Source organism: Entelurus aequoreus, linkage group LG08 (assembly GCF_033978785.1).
Source record: "Entelurus aequoreus isolate RoL-2023_Sb linkage group LG08, RoL_Eaeq_v1.1, whole genome shotgun sequence".
Classification (NCBI taxonomy): Eukaryota; Metazoa; Chordata; class Actinopteri; order Syngnathiformes; family Syngnathidae; genus Entelurus; species Entelurus aequoreus.
Genome location: NC_084738.1, coordinates 7,444,048 through 7,467,293, shown reverse-complemented (window position 1 = coordinate 7,467,293; position 23,246 = coordinate 7,444,048). Strand labels below are relative to the sequence as shown.

Here is a 23,246-nt window from a genome sequence, read left to right as displayed (position 1 = left end):
ACACTCCAACTGTTCCCTTTCATGTGTCTAAGAGTGAACAATTTGATATTTAGTTTTTCAGCTTTAGTTAGTTTTATTACTGTACATAGTGGTTTGTTGGACTCTGCCTGCCCTCTTTTGTCGAACAGTCAGTGTCTTGAAGATTTCACAAGCATTTATTAAACAGGTCACAGGTAAATGGTACAGCGTCGGTCTCACTCCTGCAAAAGCATTGACGATTGCGTACGTAAACACCACAAGCGGATGTCTTCCACAAGAGCGAGCTACTGCCAAAAGTAAGCCCCGATGAATAATTCTTCCCTCTCTTTATAGTAAAACATCCATTAAGTCCAGTGGGTCAACGAGTCCGTGGTCAACAAGTGTTCATTCCAAGAAAAAATAATTGATGAGGAGGGAGACGCTTGATTGGTTCCATCCATCGATGAGGAGAATTCCTGTCAGAAGTATCTGTAGCTAATTCAAATTATTATCATTTAAAAATATAACTGAGGCTACTTTTTCCTTTTCAGGAATTTGACCTTTGTACCATTTTTTTTAGCTATTGAAGACAGTTTGAACTTGAGGTTACACAGAGTCATCATTCTTTTGCCTTGTACAAGTGATTAGACAACTGGTTACCATACTTTTTTCACCAAGTACCATCTCAGAAAACACTTGGCTCTCCAAGTACCACCATAATGACCAACATTAAAATACAGTAGCGTAGTAGGCCTAAGTATTCATTGAAAACAAGGTAAGGTTTTAATTAACAAGTATATCTAATATTTTGGCCCTTGTAACATTACACACAGTTTGAACGGTAACACTGTGTTTAAACATAGGAGAATAAAACACTAATCACTTAGTTAAGTGATTCTTTGGCGTACCACTAACCGTCTAGTGGTACGCCAAAGAACAACAGTTTGAGAATCACTGGATTAGACGTACAAAAACACGCATCATGTCTCCAAAACAACAGATTAGTGAAGTGAGAATCAACACTGAAACATCGATATCGCCAATACTAGATCTTTATGCTCTAATATCAATTCTCAAATCAAAATATTGGTACTTTTGAGATCATAGTTATTTGAGATCATGTATATCATTAACAGAAACACAGTAAAGTAACTAAATCATGTAGATATTGTCTAAATGAAACAAGATTGATGGTGGGGACTACTTTTTCTTGTGCCTACAGTAGGTAAGTACGTAATCCACAAGGGCAGCAGCACACTATTCATCCAGCCTGTCATTTGTTTGAAGAAAATGACCGTCAATTTAAATTAGTGACCCAATATTATAAAACAGCAAGTGTATGCACCATTTCATAGTAGGCTATTTTGGAGACACTACATACAGAGTTGAATATAACACATTCAGTGCAGAATAACGGCATCATTTGTATCGCCCAGTGACTTTATAATGTTTAAAGATGATTCCCCAAAAGCTGCAACACTTGAAATACACGACTTTTTAAATTTGACCAGACACATTAGGTATATTTCCACAAAGTATTGGCTCTGTATCACCGATACCAGCCTGAATTTTACTTGGTATTGGATTGGAAAGAAAATCAGGGCATTATATCCTGCCCTCTTCCGGCTTTCAGCACGCAAACAAGGCATTGGCTTTGTGTTCTTTATTCAATATCATTAGTAATTGCGAAAAATATAGACATTTTAAAATATATATATATTCTGTTAAACCATAAGTGTTAACATAAACTAGTCGGTAGTGTTCGAGTTATATTTTTTTAATTGGAAAAAAATAATTATAGTGAGAGCTATGACTAATATTTTGACTCTAATGTGGCAACACAGAACTAAGTGCAACTCTTCTATATGAAAATGCTTGAATATACAAATGTTTACAAAACTCGGGAAGGTGTGATTCTGTGGAATTTCTCGTGGCGTTAGATATGACATAGCAGCCCTAAAAGCAGAAAAACAAGGGCGAGTCAAACATGTCATTAGCGTCTTTGTTTGGGCCTATTGTGTTGTTTTCCAGCCTGTACTGGCTGACGTCCAAGAAGCAAATGCTTGGTTGCACCAGCTCAGACTTGACTTAAATGTCATCTCAATACTCTTTTCGTGCTCCATGTACATACTAGTGAGATTGTATGTTGAACAAATTAACTTAACATTATGCTTTGACAGCGATACAATGTTATTTAGTAGGCTTGCACAAAAAATGTACATTAAATTGTCAAATCGATTCACACTTTAAGTCGTTTTTGTTTGACTTAGCTCACAATTTTACTCAAGATCTCATGCTGCAGGGTGGTAAGCATGGCTGCCAACTTCATCCTCACTCTGCCCATTCTCGCTGGCTATCCTTCATCGTCACGTGGCAGATGCGTTCGCATTGATTATTTGATGTGCATGAATTGTATTGTCTAGTGAGTGAGCGTGCCTTTTATCTGACTTGATGGATTAGTTTGAGTCTTTCTATTCATTTCTATTTTGAAAATAGTCTACTTTCAAGTGTCTCCCCAGGAAGAATGGCAGAAAGGCCTTCCAGACAAGGAGTACCGTATTTCCGTATTATAAGCCGCTACTTTTTTCCAAGCTTTGAATTAGGGTTGTCCCGATACCAATATTTTGGTACCAGTACCAAAATTGTATTTCGATACTTTTCGATACTTTAAAATAAAGGAGACCGCAATAAACTGTCATTATTGGCTTTATTTTAACAGATAATATTATGATACATTAAAAATGTGTTTTTTATTGCAGTAAAATTACAATTTGGACATTAAATAACATATAGAACATACTAGACAACTTCTCTTTTAGTAGTAAGTAAGCAAGCAAAGTCTCCTAATTTGGCGTCTGACGTATGCAGTAACATATGTCATTTATCATTCTATTATTTTGTCAAAATTATGTGGGACAAAAGGGTGAAACATGGATGAACGAATCTAGTTACTTTCTGTTTTAATATTCTTATGTATACCTCTGTTGAAATGTAAAAAGCACTTTTTCTTCTGTTGTTTGATACTTTACATTAGTTTTAGGTGATACTACAAATGTTGTTATCAATCCAATACCAACTACTGTAGCTACAGGGTCATACATTGGTCATATTTAAAGTCCTCCTGTGTCAACGGACATATTTCCTGGGTTTATGAACAATGAAATAAATGCCAAAACATTTTGTAATATTAACAATATTGATATAATCATTGTAGTATCGACTTTATATGACTATACTTGGTATCGTTACCATCGATGTCTGTGTAGATCCACACATGGCATTTGTTTACATTCAGGAGCGCTAGCTTGCTGTTAGCGGTTAGGTGTTGTATGTATGATGTACATAAATGTATGTATGATACTTGTCAGAATCATAGTTTATTTGTCACCATGGAGGCAAGGATTAGTGATTTAGAAGTAGCTAAAACACTGCCGACTGCGCATGGACTTTAGCCACTAGCTAACTATGTTTTAGAGCACCGCTTACAGAACGGCGCTTCAGTTTTTATAGCTTTAACACTATTGTTAGTTTTTTATGCTGAAATATGTTAATTCTACCTCTTCTATCTCCACACTAACGATGTGACGACGGTGCGCCGTCATGCTGGTAAAAAAACCCCAAACCCTTTATTTTTCAGAGACTGTATCGCGCCTTTTTGTACTAGTACAGGTATACCGTACAACCCTACTTTGAGAACCTGCGCTTTATACAAAGGTGCTGCTAATCTATGGATTTTTCTTCGCTAACGGCTAAATTATGGAATAGATTAAGCAAAGAAATCAAACAAAGTACTAAAATGACCCACTTAAAGAATCTGTTCATAATCTAAGTGTTTACAAAGTACAAGTAAGAAGAATCCTGATAGACATCTTGAACCTTATTAAAAAAAGGGGAACATCTTATTTATCTCATAAAGGATGAATTAAGACATCAATCTTTTCTGTTTTGTTTGATCTGCCGTTTTACTGCCGTGTCACAGACACCGTTTGGAAACAATTTAGGTATGTCAATAAACGTTTACAAAATCTTTCTATGTAAATATCTGAACGTACCCTTTTATATCTGCGGCCTATAGTCCGGTGCGGCTAATATATGAAAACCTATTTTTTTATTTTTAAATTTAGTAGGTGCGGCTTATAGTCTGGAAAGTACCGTATTTTTCAGACTATAAGTCGCAGTTTTTTTCATAGTTTGGCCGGGGGTGCGACTTATACTCAGGAGCGACTTATGTGTGAAATTATTAACACATTACCGTAAAACAGGGGTCACCAACGCGGTGCCCGCGGGCACCAGGTAGCCCGTAAGGACCAGATGAGTAGCCCGCTGGCCTGTTCTAAAAATAGCTCAAATAGCAGCACTTCCCAGTGAGGTGCCTCTATTTTTTAAATTTTATTTATTTACTAGCAAGCTGGTCTCGCTTTGCCCGACATTTTTAATTCTAAGAGAGACAAAACTCAAATAGAATTTGAAAATCCAAGAAAATATTTTAAAGACTTGGTCTTCACTTGTTTAAATAAATTCATTAATTGTTTTACTTTGATTCTTATAACTTTTAGAAAGACAATTTTAGAGAAAAAATACAACCTTAAAAATGATTTTAGGTTTTTAAACACATATACCTTTTTACCTTTTAAATTCCTTCCTCTTCCTTACTGACAACTTAAATCAATGTTCAAGTAATTTTTTTATTTTTTATTGTAAAGAATAATAAATACATTTTAATTTAATTCTTCATTTTAGCTTCTGTTTTTTCGACAAAGAATATTTGTGAAATATTTCTTTAAACTTATTATGATTAAAATTCAAAAAAAAATATTCTGGCAAATCTAGAAAATCTGTAGAATCAAATTTAAATCTTTTTTCAAAGTCTTTTGAATTTCTTTTAAAATTTTTGTTTTGGAAAATCTAGAAGAAATAATGATTTGTCTTTGTTAGAAATATAGCTTGGTCCAATTTGTTATATATTCTAACAAAGTGCAGATTGGATTTTAACCTATTCAAAATATGTCACCAAAATTCTAAAAGTAATCTTAATCAGGAAAAATTACTAATGATGTTCCATAAATTCTTTTTTTAATTTTTTCAAAAAGATTCGAATTAGCTCGTTTTTCTCTTCTTTTTTTCGGTTGAATTTTAAAGAGTCGAAATTGAAGATAAACTATGTTTCAAAATGTAATTGTCATTTTTTTCGTGTTTTTTCCTCTTTTAAACCGTTCAATTAAGTGTAAATATCATTAATTATTAATAATAACATAGAGTTAAAGGTAAATTGAGCAAATTGGCTATTTCTGGCAATTTATTGAAGTGTGTATCAAACTGGTAGCCCTTCGCATTAATCAGTACCCAAGAAGTAGCTCTTGGTTTCAAAAAGGTTGGTGACCCCTGCCGTAAAATATCAAATAATATTATTTAGCTCATTCACGTAAGAGACTAGACGTATAAGATTTCATGGGATTTAGCGATCAGGAGTGACAGATTGTTTGGTAAACGTACAGCATGTTCTATATGTTATAGTTATTTGAATGACTCTTACCATAATATGTTACATTAACATACCAGGCACGTTCTCAGTTGGTTATTTATGCGTCATATAACGTACACTTATTCAGCCTGTTGTTCACTATTCTTTATTTATTTAAAATTGCCTTTCAAATGTCTATTCTTGGTGTTGGGTTTTATCAAATAAATTTCCTCAAAAAATGCGACTTATACTCCAGTGCGACTTATATATGTTTTTTTCCTTCTTTATTATGCATTTTCGGCAGGTGCGACTTATACTCCGGTGCGACTTATACTCCGAAAAATACGGTATGATAGTTTAATAATAACAATAATACTGTGCTTTAAAACATAAACACATGTTGTGAGTGTGTGTGAAAAAATCAAGACAGAAAATCGTGATTCACATGTTTTCATACCTGTGCAGCCCTATTAAGTATTGCAGCAGTAATTCCAAATGAACATCTGCCACACAAGATACATGTGCAGTAAATAATCGAGTGGGCCCTTAGGTGAAAGCCACAAAAAACTATTTTGAGATAAGGCAGTCTGCACCAGTTATCAATTCTACACGCAGTCTTAGTAGATCACCCACTAATACTACACTCAATATTATAGTTTGCACATACTGTTTTGCGGGTGGTATTTGGATCTTAGTAGATACAAGACCTATATGACCAGAAGCTATATTCTAAAAAAGACAATTTATTCAAAACAATAAGAACATGCAGGAATAGAACGCTTCATGCGTAATAGGATTATGTCTGTCTTTTGTCTCCCTTGTGTTAAGCTCCAGGCCTGTCTGGAACAAACAGACAGTATTGATTGCAATGTTTTCTAACACAATTATTTGTATTGATTAGTTTGCCTTTTCTCTTGCCGCTTATGCTTTCAGCTGCTTTTCCTCTCTGGTATCTAATGAAGACTTGATATCTGAATGCGGATGTTAATGATGTTTTTGTTGCTTGGTTTTTATGGTGCTCCCTTGATTGACTTTGGCTTCATAATAGAGCTGTTGTTGGTTCAGCCTGGCTTTAAAACTGCTAAAGCTTTGTAAAAGTTGCCTAAAATTGCTATTGTAATAAATATTGTGATGTGTGTGAATGCTGACAAATTCTATAACTTCACTAAAAGGCCAGCGAAATAAATGAACTGATCTCTATAATGATGTTTAATACATCATAGTATATCATAGGAATTCATAGATATACCCCCTTAAAGGGGAACTGCACTTTTTTTTTTAGGATTTTGCCTATTGTCCACAACCATTCCGGCAGACAAAAACACGTCTTTTTTTTTTTTTAAGGTTCTAAAGATGATTAAAAAAACCATGCAAAACGTGACTAATAGGAGTCACCGTTGTAGCCTTCAAAACTCTCTAAAACAACTTCAAAACCCTCCATCAACATTTTATGTACAGTCTGTATATAATGTAGTAACAGACATGTTCATAACAATATGTAATATGTACAATATTTACAGTATTTTGGTTATTTCAATCATTACCGGAACTTCTGTTCTCTGCGTATTTATTTCCGTTTCCATATCAATCAATCAATCAATCAATGTTTATTTATATAGCCCTAAATCACAAGTGTCTCAAAGGGCTGTACAAGCCACAACGACATCCTCGGTACAGAGCCCACATACGGGCAAGGAAAAACTCACCCCAGTGGGACGTCGGTGAATGACTATGAGAAACCTTGGAGAGGACCGCATATGTGGGTAACCCCCCCCCCCCCCCTCTAGGGGAGACCGAAAGCAACGGATGTCGAGTGGGTCTGACATAACATTGTGAAAGTCCATTCCACAGTGGATCCAACACATCAGCGGGAGTCCAGTCCACAGCGGGGCCAACAGGAAACCATCCCGAGCGGAGACGGGTCAGCAGCGCAGAGATGTCCCCAACCGATGCACAGGCTAGTGGTCCACCCGGGGTCCCGACTCTGGACAGCCAGCACTTCATCCATGGCCACTGGACCTACGCAACTCCCCCTCGCAAGGGACAGGGGAGAAGAGGAGAGAAGAAAAGAAACGGCAGATCAACTGGTCTAAAAAAGGGGGGTCTATTTAAAGGCTAGATTATACAAATGAGTTTTAAGATGGGACTTAAATGCTTCTACTGAGGTAGCATCTCTAACTGTTACCGGGAGGGCATTCCAGAGTACTGGAGCCCGAATAGAAAACGCTCTATAGCCCGCAGACTTTTTTTTGGCTCTGGGAATCACTAATAAGCCGGAGTTCTTTGAACGCAGATTTCTTGTCGGGACATATGGTACAATACAATCGGCGAGATAGGCTGGAGCTAAACCGTGTAGTATTTTATACGTAAGTAGTAAAACCTTAAAGTCACATCTTAAGTGCACAGGAAGCCAGTGCAGGTGAGCCAGTATAGGCGTAATATGATCAAACTTTCTTGTTTTTGTCAAAAGCCTTGCAGCCGCATTTTGTACCAACTGTAATCTATTAATGCTAGACATAGGGAGACCCGAAAATAAAACGTTACAGTAATCGAGACGAGACGTAACGAACGGATGAATAATGATCTCAGCGTCGCTAGTGGACAAGATGGAACGAATTTTAGCGATATTACGGAGATGAAAGAAGGCCGTTTTAGTAACACTCTTAATGTGTGACTCAAACGAGAGAGTTGGGTCGAAGATAATACCCAGATTCTTTACCGAGTCGCCTTGTTTAATTGTTTGGTTGTCAAATGTTAAGGTGGTATTATTAAATAGATGTTGGTGTCTAGCAGGACCGATAATCAGCATTTCCGTTTTCTTAGCGTTGAGTTGCAAAAAGTTAGCGGACATCCATTGTTTAATTTCATTAAGACATAGCAGCGCACTTCCGACTTCCGGCAACAAATGTGTGTTTCTACTTCCGGAAACAAACGTGAGTGTGATCTAATCATGACAGACTTCGTAACAGACAACAAAGATGACTATTTTTGGACAAATGAGGATGCACAACCTTATATTTTTGAACCTGAATATACAGATGATGAAATGCTGATTCTAGAAGCGAGCACAAAAAGAGGGTGAAACGTTGGAGCAGACTGAAGCCGATAGATTGAGGTTGGCGTGACTTTGACGCTGTAAATGTGGAGCTTGAATCCAAGCTATGTGGACGTATATGGCGTACTTACCCAAAATCAACTTGAAAAAACTTCCCCAGCCAGCTGGACCATGTCCATCCAGTGAGTCACTATATATTTATTATGACATGCAGCACTTCATGCATGTTGTTATAACTAACTACATTCACTGTTGAGCTAGTTGTGTGCAAACAAAACATGAAATGTAGGCTAATACTTTACACATACTGTAATATGATTGTCCAGGTTTTTCAGTCAGTACAGATTGGGGTCCATATCTCATTGTGTTGTGCATTACAAACTCAACAGCTATCCAGCTGCTGATGCAAAAGCGAGCTTATCACTTGCCATAGCCAGCTCACGGCTAATGCTTTAGCATGTTGCCCCAAGACGATGTCTTGCTACGCTAGAAAAATAGTTTCTCAGTGTTTTCTCTTAAAATAACAATGTCGCTACAGTTTGGTTATTATACAGGTAACGGAACGTAAATTAAGTATTGTTTGCTATTTTTCGATGCATTTTTAAAGTGATTTATAGGCAGAGTGGATTGCTCCCACTAGCTGCATTGCCAGCCACTAAGAACGAGTCGATTTTTACGAATTAATAATAATAATAATAATACCTGGGATTTATATAGCGCTTTTCTAAGTACCCAAAGTCGCTTTACATGTTAAAAACCCATCATTCATTCACACCTGGTGGTGGTAAGCTACTTTCGTAGCCACAGCTGCCCTGGGGTAGACTGACGGAGTGCAAAAAATATTTTGTCTTCTTGTCTCTCATTAGGATTGTAAACGATAGGCAAAATTTAAAAAAAAGGGCAGTTGCCCTTTAAGAAATAGTATTTTCAGTCTCCAATAGGAATGAGCATTCTGTTGAATCAATGATTGATCAATTACTTGGGAAAGTGAGGCAAAATTGAATGAACTACTTGGCTAAAACCAGCAGGGGAGCTGTTGTTTTAACTTGTCTGTCTAAGGAAGAACATCATAATATTAGCTATGGCAGTAATTATCACATTTTATGGATATGAAATTTCCAAAAGTTACATTACATTATAATATATTGTATTATATTTTATTATAGTATGGTATAGTATACTATAGTATAGTATATCATGTGGTATTATATTAAATTATATTATATACTATCATTTTATATTATATTATATTGTGTAATATAATTTTATGCTTAGGGCCACGGCCACCACTCACTATATATTTTGCGCTGTCCGTATGGCCCTGCGATTCCTAGAGCCCCGTTTTGCGTGAAGAAGCATATGTCCAATGTATATTAATGAATGACAGGGCCCTTGATATGAAATTTTACTGCAAAATATTCCTAGGCCCTTCCTGCTCTGTCACTGATAAGAATATAACATTTATTTTAAAATTGGCAAATTTCCCGAAACTCTCTGTCCCCTGTGGCACGCAGCGTCACCTGCTGGTTTGATCCCTGGTTGGAGTTATTATTATGCACGACAGGAATACGTTTTTCAAACATTTCTTTCAAATTAATTTATTTTAGTACAAAAGTTTAAAAAAAATGGTGTATTTGACAGCTGCCTGGCACGTTTGGAAAATAGTGTTAGCTTTATGAAGATGCCTGTTTCTCTTATAAAACTTAAGTAGATTAGGCTTCATAAGTTTTGTGTGTAAGGCTGTCAAACGATTAACATTTTTAATCGGGATTTTTTTCTTAGTTAGTTAGTTAGTTAAAATTATTCCACGGATAGATATAATTTTTCATCACTGATAACTGTATTCTAGATAGATAATTTTCAAGTTTTTAATACCATGACTGGGCAATCAGTTTGCTTTAGTGATATATTTTTTTAGACATAATGCTTTTTTAAATAGCCCAACACAAAATGGACAAAAATACGCTTTTAATGACAAAATCAAATGTACCTGCTGTGCGTTAATGTCTTGCCAGATTTTGTAGGATTGAAGAATTTGGATTCCTACATTAGGAGCGCTTGCATTCAGAGGAAGGGCCTCACTTCCATGTTTATATACCATTTTCGCACATTAGTAACATAAAATGTGGATCGTTAAAATCCTGGTTTGATTGTCAAAGCTGTTTGGTAATGTAATCTGTGATATTTCTACCTGAATAAATGATTTTGATATTCTGTACATTACATTTTGTACAAGTTAATGGTATTTATATCTCTGCTTGACAATGTTTTAACCTTCTATTTATTAAAAAAAAAGTGTGTCATTTAGCCTGCTAAACATTCTGTGTACCCCGCCTTTCGCCTGAATGCAGCTGGGATAGGCTCCGGCCACCCCTGCTATACCGAGAGGGACAAGCGGTAGGAAATAGTCGGCTAGATGGACAAGGTGAATCAGATTAAACTGCAGCAATTTAAAGTTGCTCAACCGATGCATTCATATGTCCCATGCGCATGTTCTCGGTTAGATGCAAGCCAATTAATCTTCCCATCCCTAATGCTGACCAATCGTTCAATGATCGTTCTCACCTTGCCCTTCTTTCTATCCCCATTCATTCCTTGCTTGTGCTCATTAGTGCTCCTTCTCTGCTCTGTGTGTACATGATGCATTCATGACTCCTTAATCCTTCTCCTGCGTAGACCTCCACCTGGCTGCAGAGCTTGGAAAGACTTTGCTGGAAAGGAACAAGGAGCTGGAGGACTCCCTGCAGCAGATGTACATCACTAATGAAGAACAAGTGCAAGAAATTGAGGTAGGAGAGGTAGTCATAGCATGGTGCCTTATCATGAGGCTGTTTTATTAGATTTTTTTCCAAAAATATTTTTTATATGAATTATATTTATATAGTGCTTTTTTCTCTAAAAACTTAAAGCTCTTATGATCCGTTGCCCGGATCATGTTTTGTTCGGTTAGTTTGACTACCTCACTTCTGTTTTCAGCATCCCTGGGTTTGTGTTTTGGTTTACATGGGTGCTGATTAGTTTCACCTGCCTCTGATTAGTGTTCGAGACGCTCTCCTGCTCCTGGGCACTAATCAGAGAGCTACATATTCCTGTCTTTCGCCACACACTGTCTGGCTGTCTATTTGCTTCCACACAACAGTTATGATGTTTATTCCTACGATTCCAGAGCTAAGCTTTGCTTTTTGTTTGCCTGTTTTCATGCTAAGCTTTCACGAGAGCTATTTCCTTAGCTTAGCTTTTCGTGCGATCGGCACGGTAGTCTTTTTGTAATTTTGCATGTTTCATAGACAATAAATCATTGTCTCACATGCAACTTGGCTCCGGAGCTTCCTGCTGCATTTTGGGAGAACGACCCGCGCGTAACCATGCCACCACGTCGTTACAAAAGCGCTTTACATAGTGAAACCCATTATCTACATCTTTAAGCTACATTTAAACCAGTGTGGGTGGCACTGGGAGCAGGTGGGCAAAGTGTCTTGCTCAAGGACACAACGGCAGTGACGAGGATGGCGGAACCGGGGATCGAACTTGGAACCCTAAGTTGCTGGCACAGCCGCTCTACCAACTGAGCCAAGCCACGCCCCAATTTATATATAACACAGAAGCACTTGGCAACACAAAGTTTCACCTCCTAAACTTGAAAAATCTGCATGGGGTCAAATAAAAATTTCCAATAACTGTCCCGTTTAAATATTCCCAACATTAATGCACAGGGTATTTCAGACTTGAAATATATTTTTATTTGAAACAAATTTCCCCAGGTGACACCACTAAGTGACAAGTCCTGTTGATTTATTTCTGAAGGGACGACAGTTTTCTCTTTCTGATGTAAAATTCCGAGGTCTTTCACGCACCCAAAGTTGGTTTGTCCAACTTGGCATTCCGAAATGTTTGCCCTGTATAAAATTGACTGAGATACAGGACACGTTCGGCAGCTTGCTCAAATCTCGTTTATTAGATGTGCTCATATGGACCCTCATATGCAGGGGTCCCCAAAGTACGGGCCGCGGGCCGGATACGACCCCCCAGCGTCAAAATCCGGCCCGCGGGAAGTCCCAAGTTAAAAAATAAAAAATAAAAAAATATATATATATTTTTTATTTATTTATTTATTTTTAATTTAATTTGTCCTTACTAGTCCATTTTTTACCGTCTGCTAGCCTAACAGGCAAATCATATTGTCTAAAAATGCATCTTACCATCGATAACGTGACATGCAGCAAGTGCGCTCTTTAAGTCAATTAGTGCGCGAGGAATATATATGTATACGTATGAATACATGTATATGTCTATATACATATATATATATATATATATATATATATATAGACCCATGTACATATATACACATATATACATATATATACACACACACACACACACACACACACATTTACATATAATATATATATATATATATATATATACTGTATATATATATATATATATATATATATATATATACACACACATATATATATATATATATATATATATATATATATATATATATATATATATATATATATATATATATATATATATATATATATATATATATATATATATATATATATATATATATATATAGCGCGGTCCCCAGCCAAATTGTTTTACCCCAATGGGGCCCCGGAGTCAAAAAGTTTGGGGACCCCTGCTCATATGGATCAATTCCACCAATAAAACTTATTTTTTAAGGTGGCGAGCCTTTGGAACAGGGTCCAACTAATTCCGGTACAGTCGTTGGATTTTTTTGTTAATTTTTCTTGAATCCAGAGAAAGCAACAGAGGCTTTCTCTCACAATACCACTGGTTGAGTACAGCCATGTAAACAAAAACTTTGCCTAGCAAAAATGGCTACCCAGCCCCCACAATTAATTGTGAAATCAAATGCCCTTTCGAGCCCTATAGCGAAGGGAAAAGTCTGGTACGCTGGTCCTTAGCTTTCTGGAAATGTGGCCCCCTCCCTGCCTTTTATTGTAGTCTATGTTGTATATCACACAGTACCTGTCAAAGCAGTTAGAGGTCCTTCGGGACATGAACGAGCAGCATGCCAAAGTGTACGAGCAGCTGGACGGTACTGCAAGAGAGCTCGAACGCACCAACCAAACACTCGTGATCAACAGCAAGGACTCCCAGCAAAAGATAGAAAGGTAAAGCATCAACTCTCGTTCAATTTCTTTGTCATTCTCCTTTTATCGAGAGTCTTTTTTTCATCAGGTTAACAGGGACCATTGAGACTTTGCAGAATCAGGTGGAGTCACTTTCAGGACAGGTGGACCAGCTTCGCTCCATGGAAAAACTCAGAGTCAAGAGGGAGAAGAGGGAACGACGCAAGACCATCCACTCCTTTCCTTGTCTGAGGGAACTTTGCACAGCACCCAGGTATGGTTGTCTGGTGAGGAGGGAATAAAGGAAAGGAACACAAGCATTTGTCTATGAAAGCAATCAGTCATCATCCAAAAAACAATGCTCAGGTCCTGAGTCTTGCCTATAGTGAAACTGTGGATAGTTGGACTGACACAAACAGATTTGTTTACAAAGCTTTGTAGGTGATTGAAGCATGGGCTGGAAAGCAGAAATACATTTTTGTGGCAATACAGGAATGTATTTCCATTTTCCACAAACAAGAATAATATTCTAATATGCACCATGAACCACAAAGTAATCTGCTAGCTACCTATGGACCAACAAAATCCACAAATAGGGCGTAGAAGTAAGCCAAATGTAGAATCCACATTCTTCGTTCAAAGTTCAAATTATTTGCCCTCATTTCTAGTACCTGTTAAAAAAAATAGTAAGCTCATTTAAAAAAATGTACAGTAGATCCCACTTATTCGCGGTTCTGCATTCACTCTCTCGCATATTAACCAATATCAAATTGTAAATAATGAGGTTTTTTTTTTAAAGTAACTAAAATGGAAGGGGATTTTATGGCGTTACCTGCAGGGGGCAAAGAGTGCTACAGCCTTGACTGCAGTAGGCGGGGTTAGGTTTTGAGTCAATTCACTCAACATTTTCCAGCAGGAAGGTACTTTGACAAGACACAATGTTGTATAATTGCACATTTCAAATATAATACAGAATGTAATTGCTTCTTAAATATGATCTATGATGATTTCAACCTACATTTAAAACACTTCCTTGCGGTCTAGACTATATGTACTGGATATGCTTTGGTGTATATTTTAACGACAGTACAATCCCTTGACAAAAATATGGAATCACGAGATTTGAAGTATGTTCATTCAGTTTAATACATTTTGTAGAGGAAAAGCAGATGACAGTAGTGATGTACTGTAGTTATTTGAGATACTACATGTAATTAAAAGTGTAAAGTAACTAAATCATTGCGATCTTGTCTAAATCAGTGTTTCTAAACCATGGGGCCCCCTAAAAAAATCTGTTTCTCAGCAGTGGTCCGTATGGGCTGCAGCAATACTCATTTGTAATACACTTTCCCACCACTAGTGGCAGTAATGACAATCTCAAACCAGAGCCGTCTATAGAGAGAGTATGGACAACTCAGTTTCCAAAGTTGGTCCCAAACATGGCACCCTGTAGTCACGTGAGGAGCTTTTGACCAACCACAGAGAATATGGCCAGACAATCTCTTATATGATTGGTCAAAAGCCCCTCACGTGACTACAAGGCACCTTGTTTGGGAACAACTCTGAAACCGAGTTGTCCATACCATAGGCGCTGATCTACATTTCTGCCAGTGGGTGCTCGGTGTGTGTGTTTAAAAAAAAAAAAAATAGACGTTCAGCGAAGTTAATATCCCATATGATTTGTGGCTTTTTTATTTTGTAAAACGGACCAAACTCGCCACAAAATTAACTACAACAAGATTGATTTTTCAGAAATTATTTTAAAGATTGAAAGTTGCCATCAATCCCACGTGTGTGCTCGGCATTGTCCGTGGGTGCTCGGGCCCTGAAGCACCCACGGGATTGGCGCCTATGGTCCATACATCTAGTCTGCACTTTGTCTGTGTTATTATTATTATTAGTGGCTTTTATCTAGTTTGCACTTTGTCTGTGTTATTACTATTATCATTATTATCAACTCATTCTATTTTTTATTTTTCTATTTTAATGATGTTGGATCTGTGTTGTTGTTGTTGTTGGGGACAAGTGTTGTAAATTAGCTTTGGCTACAAACACTGTGATGCATGCATCGGATAACTGTTTCAGATGTCTATGTTTTTGTATCTGTCCCTATTTCAAATAAACCTCTATAATAATAATACTGTCTTTATACATGGTTTAGTCTCAAACAAAGAGAAGAAGGCCCTCAATTTGGTAATTGAGGGCGACATTTCACCATGTTATGATGGTAGTAACATTAGGCTCATAGATCAAATTTAAAAAAAAAGTCATGAGCTAAAGTCATGGAAAAAAGTTTAGGTGCAAAAATGATGAATATAGTGGTGAAGCAGCAGCACTTAAAATACACAATTTTTTAAGTTTTACCAGGCACATTAGGTGTATCGCTGGCATTGCATATCACTAGATAATAGACATGACACAGAACTATAGTCATTTTAAATGGCAACTTTCTGGCTTTAAGAAACACTAAAACGAATTAAGAATATACATAGTGGTAGTCAGTTAGAGTTTCATTTTTAGATCCATCAGAGTCAAAATATTATGGAATCACTTAAGAAAAAATGTATGGAATCATGAAAAACAAGCCACTACACACCACCAATACTTTGTTGCACCACCTCTGGCTATTTAACATCTTGCAGTCTTTGAGGCACGGACTTTAATCCTGCTTCAACTTTGTCCGATTGCTGTTGTTTAATTTGTAACATGTCTGTAAAAGGTACGAGGACGAGTTTGTGGTGGGCAGGGCTGAAAGCTTCTCTGTGGAGGCGAAGCGTCAGCCATTTGAAGAGGAGAACCAGCACCTTAGGGAGGCGGTGTCAGCTCTACGAGCAGCCATCCGGTCCGAGAAGGGGCGTCGAGAGGGTGTGGAGAAGGAGTGCAACCTGCTCCTTGCAGATTTCTCGCGTCTGCAAACACGTGTGCAGGTGACTGATGAACGCTATTGCTAATGTCGTTCATAAATGCAACATTTCAGTGTGATTGTTTTTCCCCCCAGGATGCTGAGAGCTGTCAGGCCAGGGTGAGAGAGTTGGAGGTGGAGCTGCAGGAGCTGCAGCAGCTACGCCGCGGCAGAACTTTCCTCCTCGGAAACGAAGATGACGGCGTCACCCTCACCCAGACCGTGCTCAATAACACCCCGGAGACCGACACTTTCCTGGAGGGAGAGGTTGCGGAGACAGGAGGAGGCGTGAGGGAGGCGTCGGAGGGTGGAGGCGGCGTGGGCGGGGAAGCTCTCCCCGAGTCCAACCCTGTGAGGAAAAGCTGCAGTGACACCGCACTCAACGCCATCGTTGCCCGGGATGCATCTGGCCGCAGGAGAGGCAGCTACGCTCTTCACGCCAACAGCGTGAGAAAGAGAGGCATGTCCATCCTCAGGGAGGTGGATGAGCAGTATCACGCTTTATTGGAGAAATACGAGGAGCTGCTGGGAAAATGCCGCCGCCACGAGGAGAGCCTCTGTCACGCCGGCGTCCAGACTTCCCGACCGGTCTCCCGAGACCCTTCCATGAAGGACTGCGCCGTGGGTCACACCCCTGCCCCTCCCCCAACCCCCACCCAGTCACCATCCACGCCGGAGGCCATTGAGATGATCGGCAAGCAAGTGGAGGCGGTGGATAAGCGCCTGGGACAGAACACTCCAGAGTACAAGGCTCTCTTCAAGGAGATATTCTCCCGTATCCAGAAGACCAAGATGGACATTAAAGCTACCAAAGCCGCTAAACCCAGTAAATCCAGCAAATCAGGCAAATCTAGTAAGCAGTGATGCGTCTCTAGAGGACATTAGGTACAATGTCAGTGTTCCGCGCAGTGCAACATTTGTCGCCAAGCAGCCAACTCAAGTGCAGTACAGAAAATGCCAAGTAGAGTCTTACACGGAAATATGAGTAGCATGTATTAGCAGTACAAAAATAAAACAAATCTGCATAGTTTCGTCTTAAATGGCATTTAGTGTTCAGTGTGCAGAAATATGCTACATCAAAGGTTTTCAACTTTGTTTCACAAAGTACCACCTCAGAAAAAAGTACCAAGTACCGGTACCACAATAATCACCAACATTAAAATACAGTGGCGTAGTAGCCCTAAGTATTCATTAAAAACAAGGCAGAAGTTTTATTTAACAGGTATATTTAATATTTTTGGCTCTGTAACATTACACACAGTATGAACAGTAAGAGTGGCTCTGTTTACACTGCAGGCCAAAGTGGCCCAAATCAGATTTTTTGTAAATCTGATTTTTTTTCCAGCTGACTGTTCACACTGCAAGTAAAATGTGATCTTCATCAGACTCCAGTGTAAACGTGCAAAGGCCCCAACGTGGCTCGTGTGTGGCCTCGACGTCACTTGCATACACACTCGATAAAGTAAAAAAACAAGGAAGTTGACAAGATTCCGTAAATGAACAAGGAAGTCACAACGAGTACTACAAAATAAAATAAAAGTCGCCACCGTACATATTTGGGCTTTGCATCTGTGGGCACGACTCAATTCCTGGGGGAACGATTCGATTCTCGATTGTAAATCAATACTTTTTCAATAACACTGGGTGCCAGTTCTAGATTGACTACATTCCTCTATAAAATAGATAAACAGCTCTGATAAATTTTGATTTATTAAACTGATTTATTTAATACAATTCTACCCAAAGTTTTACTAAATTGGCTGGACAGGACAGATTTTAGGGTGAAACAAACAAACATATGTACACTGTAAAAAAAAATTCTGTAAAAAAACGGTCATCTACTGGCAGCTACGGCTGCCAAACGAAAACCATAAAATTAAAGTAACACATTGTAAACCAAATAATGATCAAAAACATTATATTTACAGAAATTTTCATGAAACATTTTGCGGAAAAATATCGTAATTTTACAGATTTTTACTAAATTATTAAGATCAACCACCTTTAAGAAAATGACGATGCAAACAGTTCTGCAGAAAAATACCTTTATTGTACAGAGTTTTTCCAAATTATTACAATCAAACACCTTTAATGAAGTGACAATGCTGGCAGTTCCACAGAAAAATACCATTATTTTACAGATTTTTTCTGAATTGTTAACATCAACCACCTTTAATAAAGTGACGATGCAAACAGTTCTGCAGAAAAATACCTTTATTCTACAGCATGGGTGTCAAACTGTGGCCCGCCGTGTAATTTCACTTGGCCCTTGAGGCAATATCAAATTAACACTAAAGCTGGGCCGGCCAGCCGGCCAGCCAGCCCAGTCAGCCCAGTCACATAACATGTGCAGCTTCTGCACACACACACACACACGTTAGAATGCAACGCATACTTCATCAACAGCGATACAGGTTACACTGAGGGTAGCCGAATAAAAAACTTTAACACTGTTAGAAATATACGGCACACTGTGAATCCACACCAAACCAGAACCCTTTGCAGCACTAACTCTTCCGGGACGCTACAAGGTGTGTGTGTGGGGGGGGGGGGGTTTGGTGGGAGCGGGGGTGTATTTTGTAGCGTCCCGGAAGAGTTAGTGCTGCAAAGGATTCTGGGTATTTGTTCTGTTGTGTTTATGTTGTGTTACGCTGCGGATGTTCTCTCGAAGTGTGTTTGTCATTCTTGTTTGGTGTGGATTCACAGTGTGGCGCATATTTCTAACAGTGTTAAAGTTTTTTTATACTGGCACCTTCAGTGTAACCTGTATCGCTGTTGATGAAGTATGCGTTGCATTCGCTCGTGTGTGCGTACAGAAGCCGCACATGACTTGTGACTGGGTCTGAACGATGTTAGAATGGATGATAAGCGGATGTGATGATAGCTTGTAGAGTACGTTAAAGGTTAATTTGTTCAACGTTGGCCCGCAGCTTTGTTCAGTTTTTAATTTTGGCCCACTCTGTATTTGAGTTTGACACCCCTGTGTTAGATTGTTAGTATGGACATAGACTTTTATATAACAAGCTACATATTTAATGAAAGATAATTACTGTAATTTTACATGAATTTGAAAGTAATTTAAGAAAACAGAAAATGCTATGTATAATTAATTTGGTATTTTTCTGTAAAAAAAATAGAAATATACATAGTTTGTCATTACTGGCATATTACTTAAAATAACAGGCGGATTGTTTATTTACAGATAACGTCTTCAATTCTACAGTTTTATAAACTATTTTTAAAAAATAGAAAAATTACAGTAGAAATTTAGAGTAAATTAACCATAAAAATAGGATTTTTTTTTTTTACAGTGTGTGTGTGTGTATATATATATATATATATATATATATATATATATATATATATATATATATATATATATATATATATATATATATATATATATATATATATATATGAGTCACATTTGAAAAGATCAGATTTCAATTGGATTTGGACTACCTCCTAATGTGGCCTTAATCTGATTAGAAAAGATCACATTTGAAGCACTTTGGAGCGTTTAGACTGGCAAAAGAAATCCGATCCGTGTCACTTGAAGGCAAAAATATCAGATTTGGTGTGCAGTGTAAAGGGGGCCACTTTGTTTGAATATAGAAAAATAAACACTGTACCTAAATAAAGTGATTATTTGACGTACCACTATATACACGTACCACAGTTTGAGAACTTTGTGCTAGATCATCAGGTTTTCTGCATTTTTCACCGAGATCACACATTATATTACCAACAAAAGAAAACAGTAGACAACAACAAACATGCCTGCAAGACTAATTAGGCACATTGTAGCGAGCAGCCGACTCTGCAATCAGCGGTGTGCACGCTGACCATAATAGGCCAGTAGATGGAATAAAAAGACATGACCTTACCATTTTATATTCTGAGGCAGGGGGAACGGTAGCTTTGAGACTGATAGCAAAAATTAAATAAAAATTACTCTTGACAAAAACGAAACAACGATAGAACTCTCATCATTTGCATTAAAGTTCTACAGAAAATCCTGTATATGCATTTCCATTCAGAATTGTCGTGACTCCACGACATAAGTTATCGCGTTGCTTTTGCACAATCTAACAAATAAAATACAATGAAAATATGGTGGATGTTAACATACAGTACCGCACAAAAGAGTACCTCCCACCACTCACATAGCTGCAATGACTAGTTGGGGCCCAATTTGGATATTTTCACTCAGGGAAGTACTCCTTTTTGTTGCCAGTGGTTAAGACATTAATGGCTGTGTGTTGGGGTATTTTGAGGCCACAGTAAATGTACACTATTACACAAACTGTACAGGGACTACGTTACATCAAAGTACAGTAGTATATCAATTTTTTTGATTTTTTTTGGTCCTGTGACGGAGCTCTTAACTCAAAACACTTGTATCTCAACTCAAACTAATTGCCCCCCACCCCCCACCCTCGCGCCCAAAAGAGCACAATTTTAACATGTAACATGCCTTTAAAAAACAACAACTAACTTTTAGATGGGAAATATTGCATAAAAACAATACAATACAATATTCTACAAACAGTTACTGTAGTTTTATTAAGTAATGTAATAATAATATACAGTACATATTTTGCCTTGGAGAGCTTACTTCTACGGTATCTCCTTCGAGCTGCGTCACCATTAAACACACCATCAGCAGCTTCTCCATATTTTCATGGATAAATGTCCACCGTTTGCATACTATTTTACATTTTTGACTGGCATTAGACTCATTCTGCCTCTTTAAGGCGCACACTAGCAGTCATACGCTCAAATTGCTTTGCCAAGTTGACTACAAACTTTTTTAATGTTTCGACAACTAATTTCTTTAATCCAATGAATATCATCCACTTCTCAGCAGTCACTTTCTTCCTTCCCACGGTTGGAAAAACCAAGTTGTGTCGATCTCTACCTATAAGCTAACGCTAGTGAGTCAGACCAGATGTTTCAATTCTTATGGGGTTCACTTTGGCATTTGCTACAACAACTCTTGCAATTTAAAGCATAACAATTAGCAGAGACACAGTTCTTATCTCAAAACACCCTTAAGTTGAGGTACCACTATATCCTTTCTTCGCTGTTGTGCCATGAAGATAAAAAATAAGTGAAAAAACTGCAAGGGGTGTACTCACTTTTAGATGGTACTGTATGAACTTATCATTTACCGTCTTTACTGTGTTACCGTACTTTTAGACTTATTATTTAACTGGAGCAAAGTACTTTAAATCTAAACCGTGAGATCCTATCATTATAAAACACTAACTGACAAGAAAGACGAGTTAAAAAACATGTAGGGTTTTGTTTGAAATAATGCAGTATATTCACATTTTTTCTCATTTTTTTATGCTGTCTGACCAGTAAAGGTGCTAATAATCCTCATAGCAATTTATTTTGTTCATATATCAATACGCTTTCTGTCTTTGATACCTCACTTTTGCACAAGTCGCTTTCTAGCGGGATTAGAACGAGATTACCACTTTGAATGGATAATGTGAAGTTCATTGCTCGGGTTGGCGGAAGTAGTGCTTTTTGAAAAGAATGTGGTTGATGGTCCCACTAAATGCCTAAAAGATGCTGCCCTTGAGAAACGTTACAATCTTTGCAGATTGTTATTTTTGACAATACCTTGGCATGGAGTCATCAAATACACAAATCATGTGAGTCGTCATGTTGCTTGTCTATACTTTAAAGCGCCTATAGCCCCTTAATGTGGAATATTGTCACAAATAACATTTTAATCCATGGGTTGACAATTTTTTGCTTTCATTCAAACAATGTATTTGATCATCTTCGTCTTACACTTGCAGCCTTACTAGATGACCTAACTAACCTGTTACCACAATGTAATGCCACTATTTGATTGCGTAAATGTACTGTATAACGCTTTGCTACAGTGAATGTTATGACTATGTTGAAAGGCACATTTGACATTCCCAATATAACCTTAATTACTCTGCAAAATAGTGAATGATATAAGTTTTTCTCGCTGATAACATCAGACATAAAACTGTCAACATACAGTAGAAGGAGTGCATTACTGTGATGTATCAAGTGCATTTTAAGTACACTAGTAGGGAGAACATTTCCCAACTTGTGTTTTTGTTTTATATTTTGTATTTGGGATATGCCTCATTATTTACATTGCATTGAGTGCAGTGACCTTTTCTGTGTTTGCATTTTTTCCCCAGTGTTATAACTTGTTACTAACATGCTGTTTTCATATGTTAAGTGCTTTACTTTTTACTATAAGTTTGAATATGGTCTCTATTCATTCATTATTGTGACTTACATTTTATATACATCTTGTCATATTAACTCCATATTCATGTAATTGTCACTCAGTGAAACCTATTGGTAATAAAGCCTTACACCGCAATTGTCGTCCATTTTGTTATCGATATGATACAAAGTACAATTGTCCCTCGTTTGTCGCACTTTACTAGAATGTTTATTATTAAACTGAATAGTTTCATAGTTAGAGCACAAAAAACGTTTTACGACCTTTTAAATCAGTTTTTAACATTATTAGAGCCCTCCAAGTATGAAATATTACCCAATTATTCAACTTTACACTTGTATCAAACTGTTCAAACTTAAGGATTTACAAAGTACATACAAATGTATTGATAATTGAGGCATTGTCATCTAATTAGGTAAATTACAACTTATCAATATCTATTTATTAATTTGAACTTTGATTATTATTTGTTTTTAATTTATATATTTGTTTGTGTAACAAATCCAACACGG

The 23,246-nt window shown here is 37.5% G+C and overlaps 1 protein-coding gene across 1 annotated transcript; it reads left to right on the top strand.

The window, feature by feature from the left end:
• The first annotated feature begins 11,086 nt into the window (after positions 1-11,086).
• LOC133654954 (cerebellar degeneration-related protein 2-like) lies at positions 11,087-18,851 on the top strand. The gene is made up of 5 exons (XM_062054830.1): positions 11,087-11,263; positions 13,479-13,627; positions 13,695-13,859; positions 16,305-16,512; positions 16,584-18,851. Exons 1-5 carry the CDS (start codon positions 11,225-11,227, stop codon positions 17,349-17,351), a joined length of 1,329 nt encoding a protein of 442 aa, XP_061910814.1. The 5' UTR covers positions 11,087-11,224; the 3' UTR covers positions 17,352-18,851.
• Positions 18,852-23,246: the final 4,395 nt, after the last annotated feature.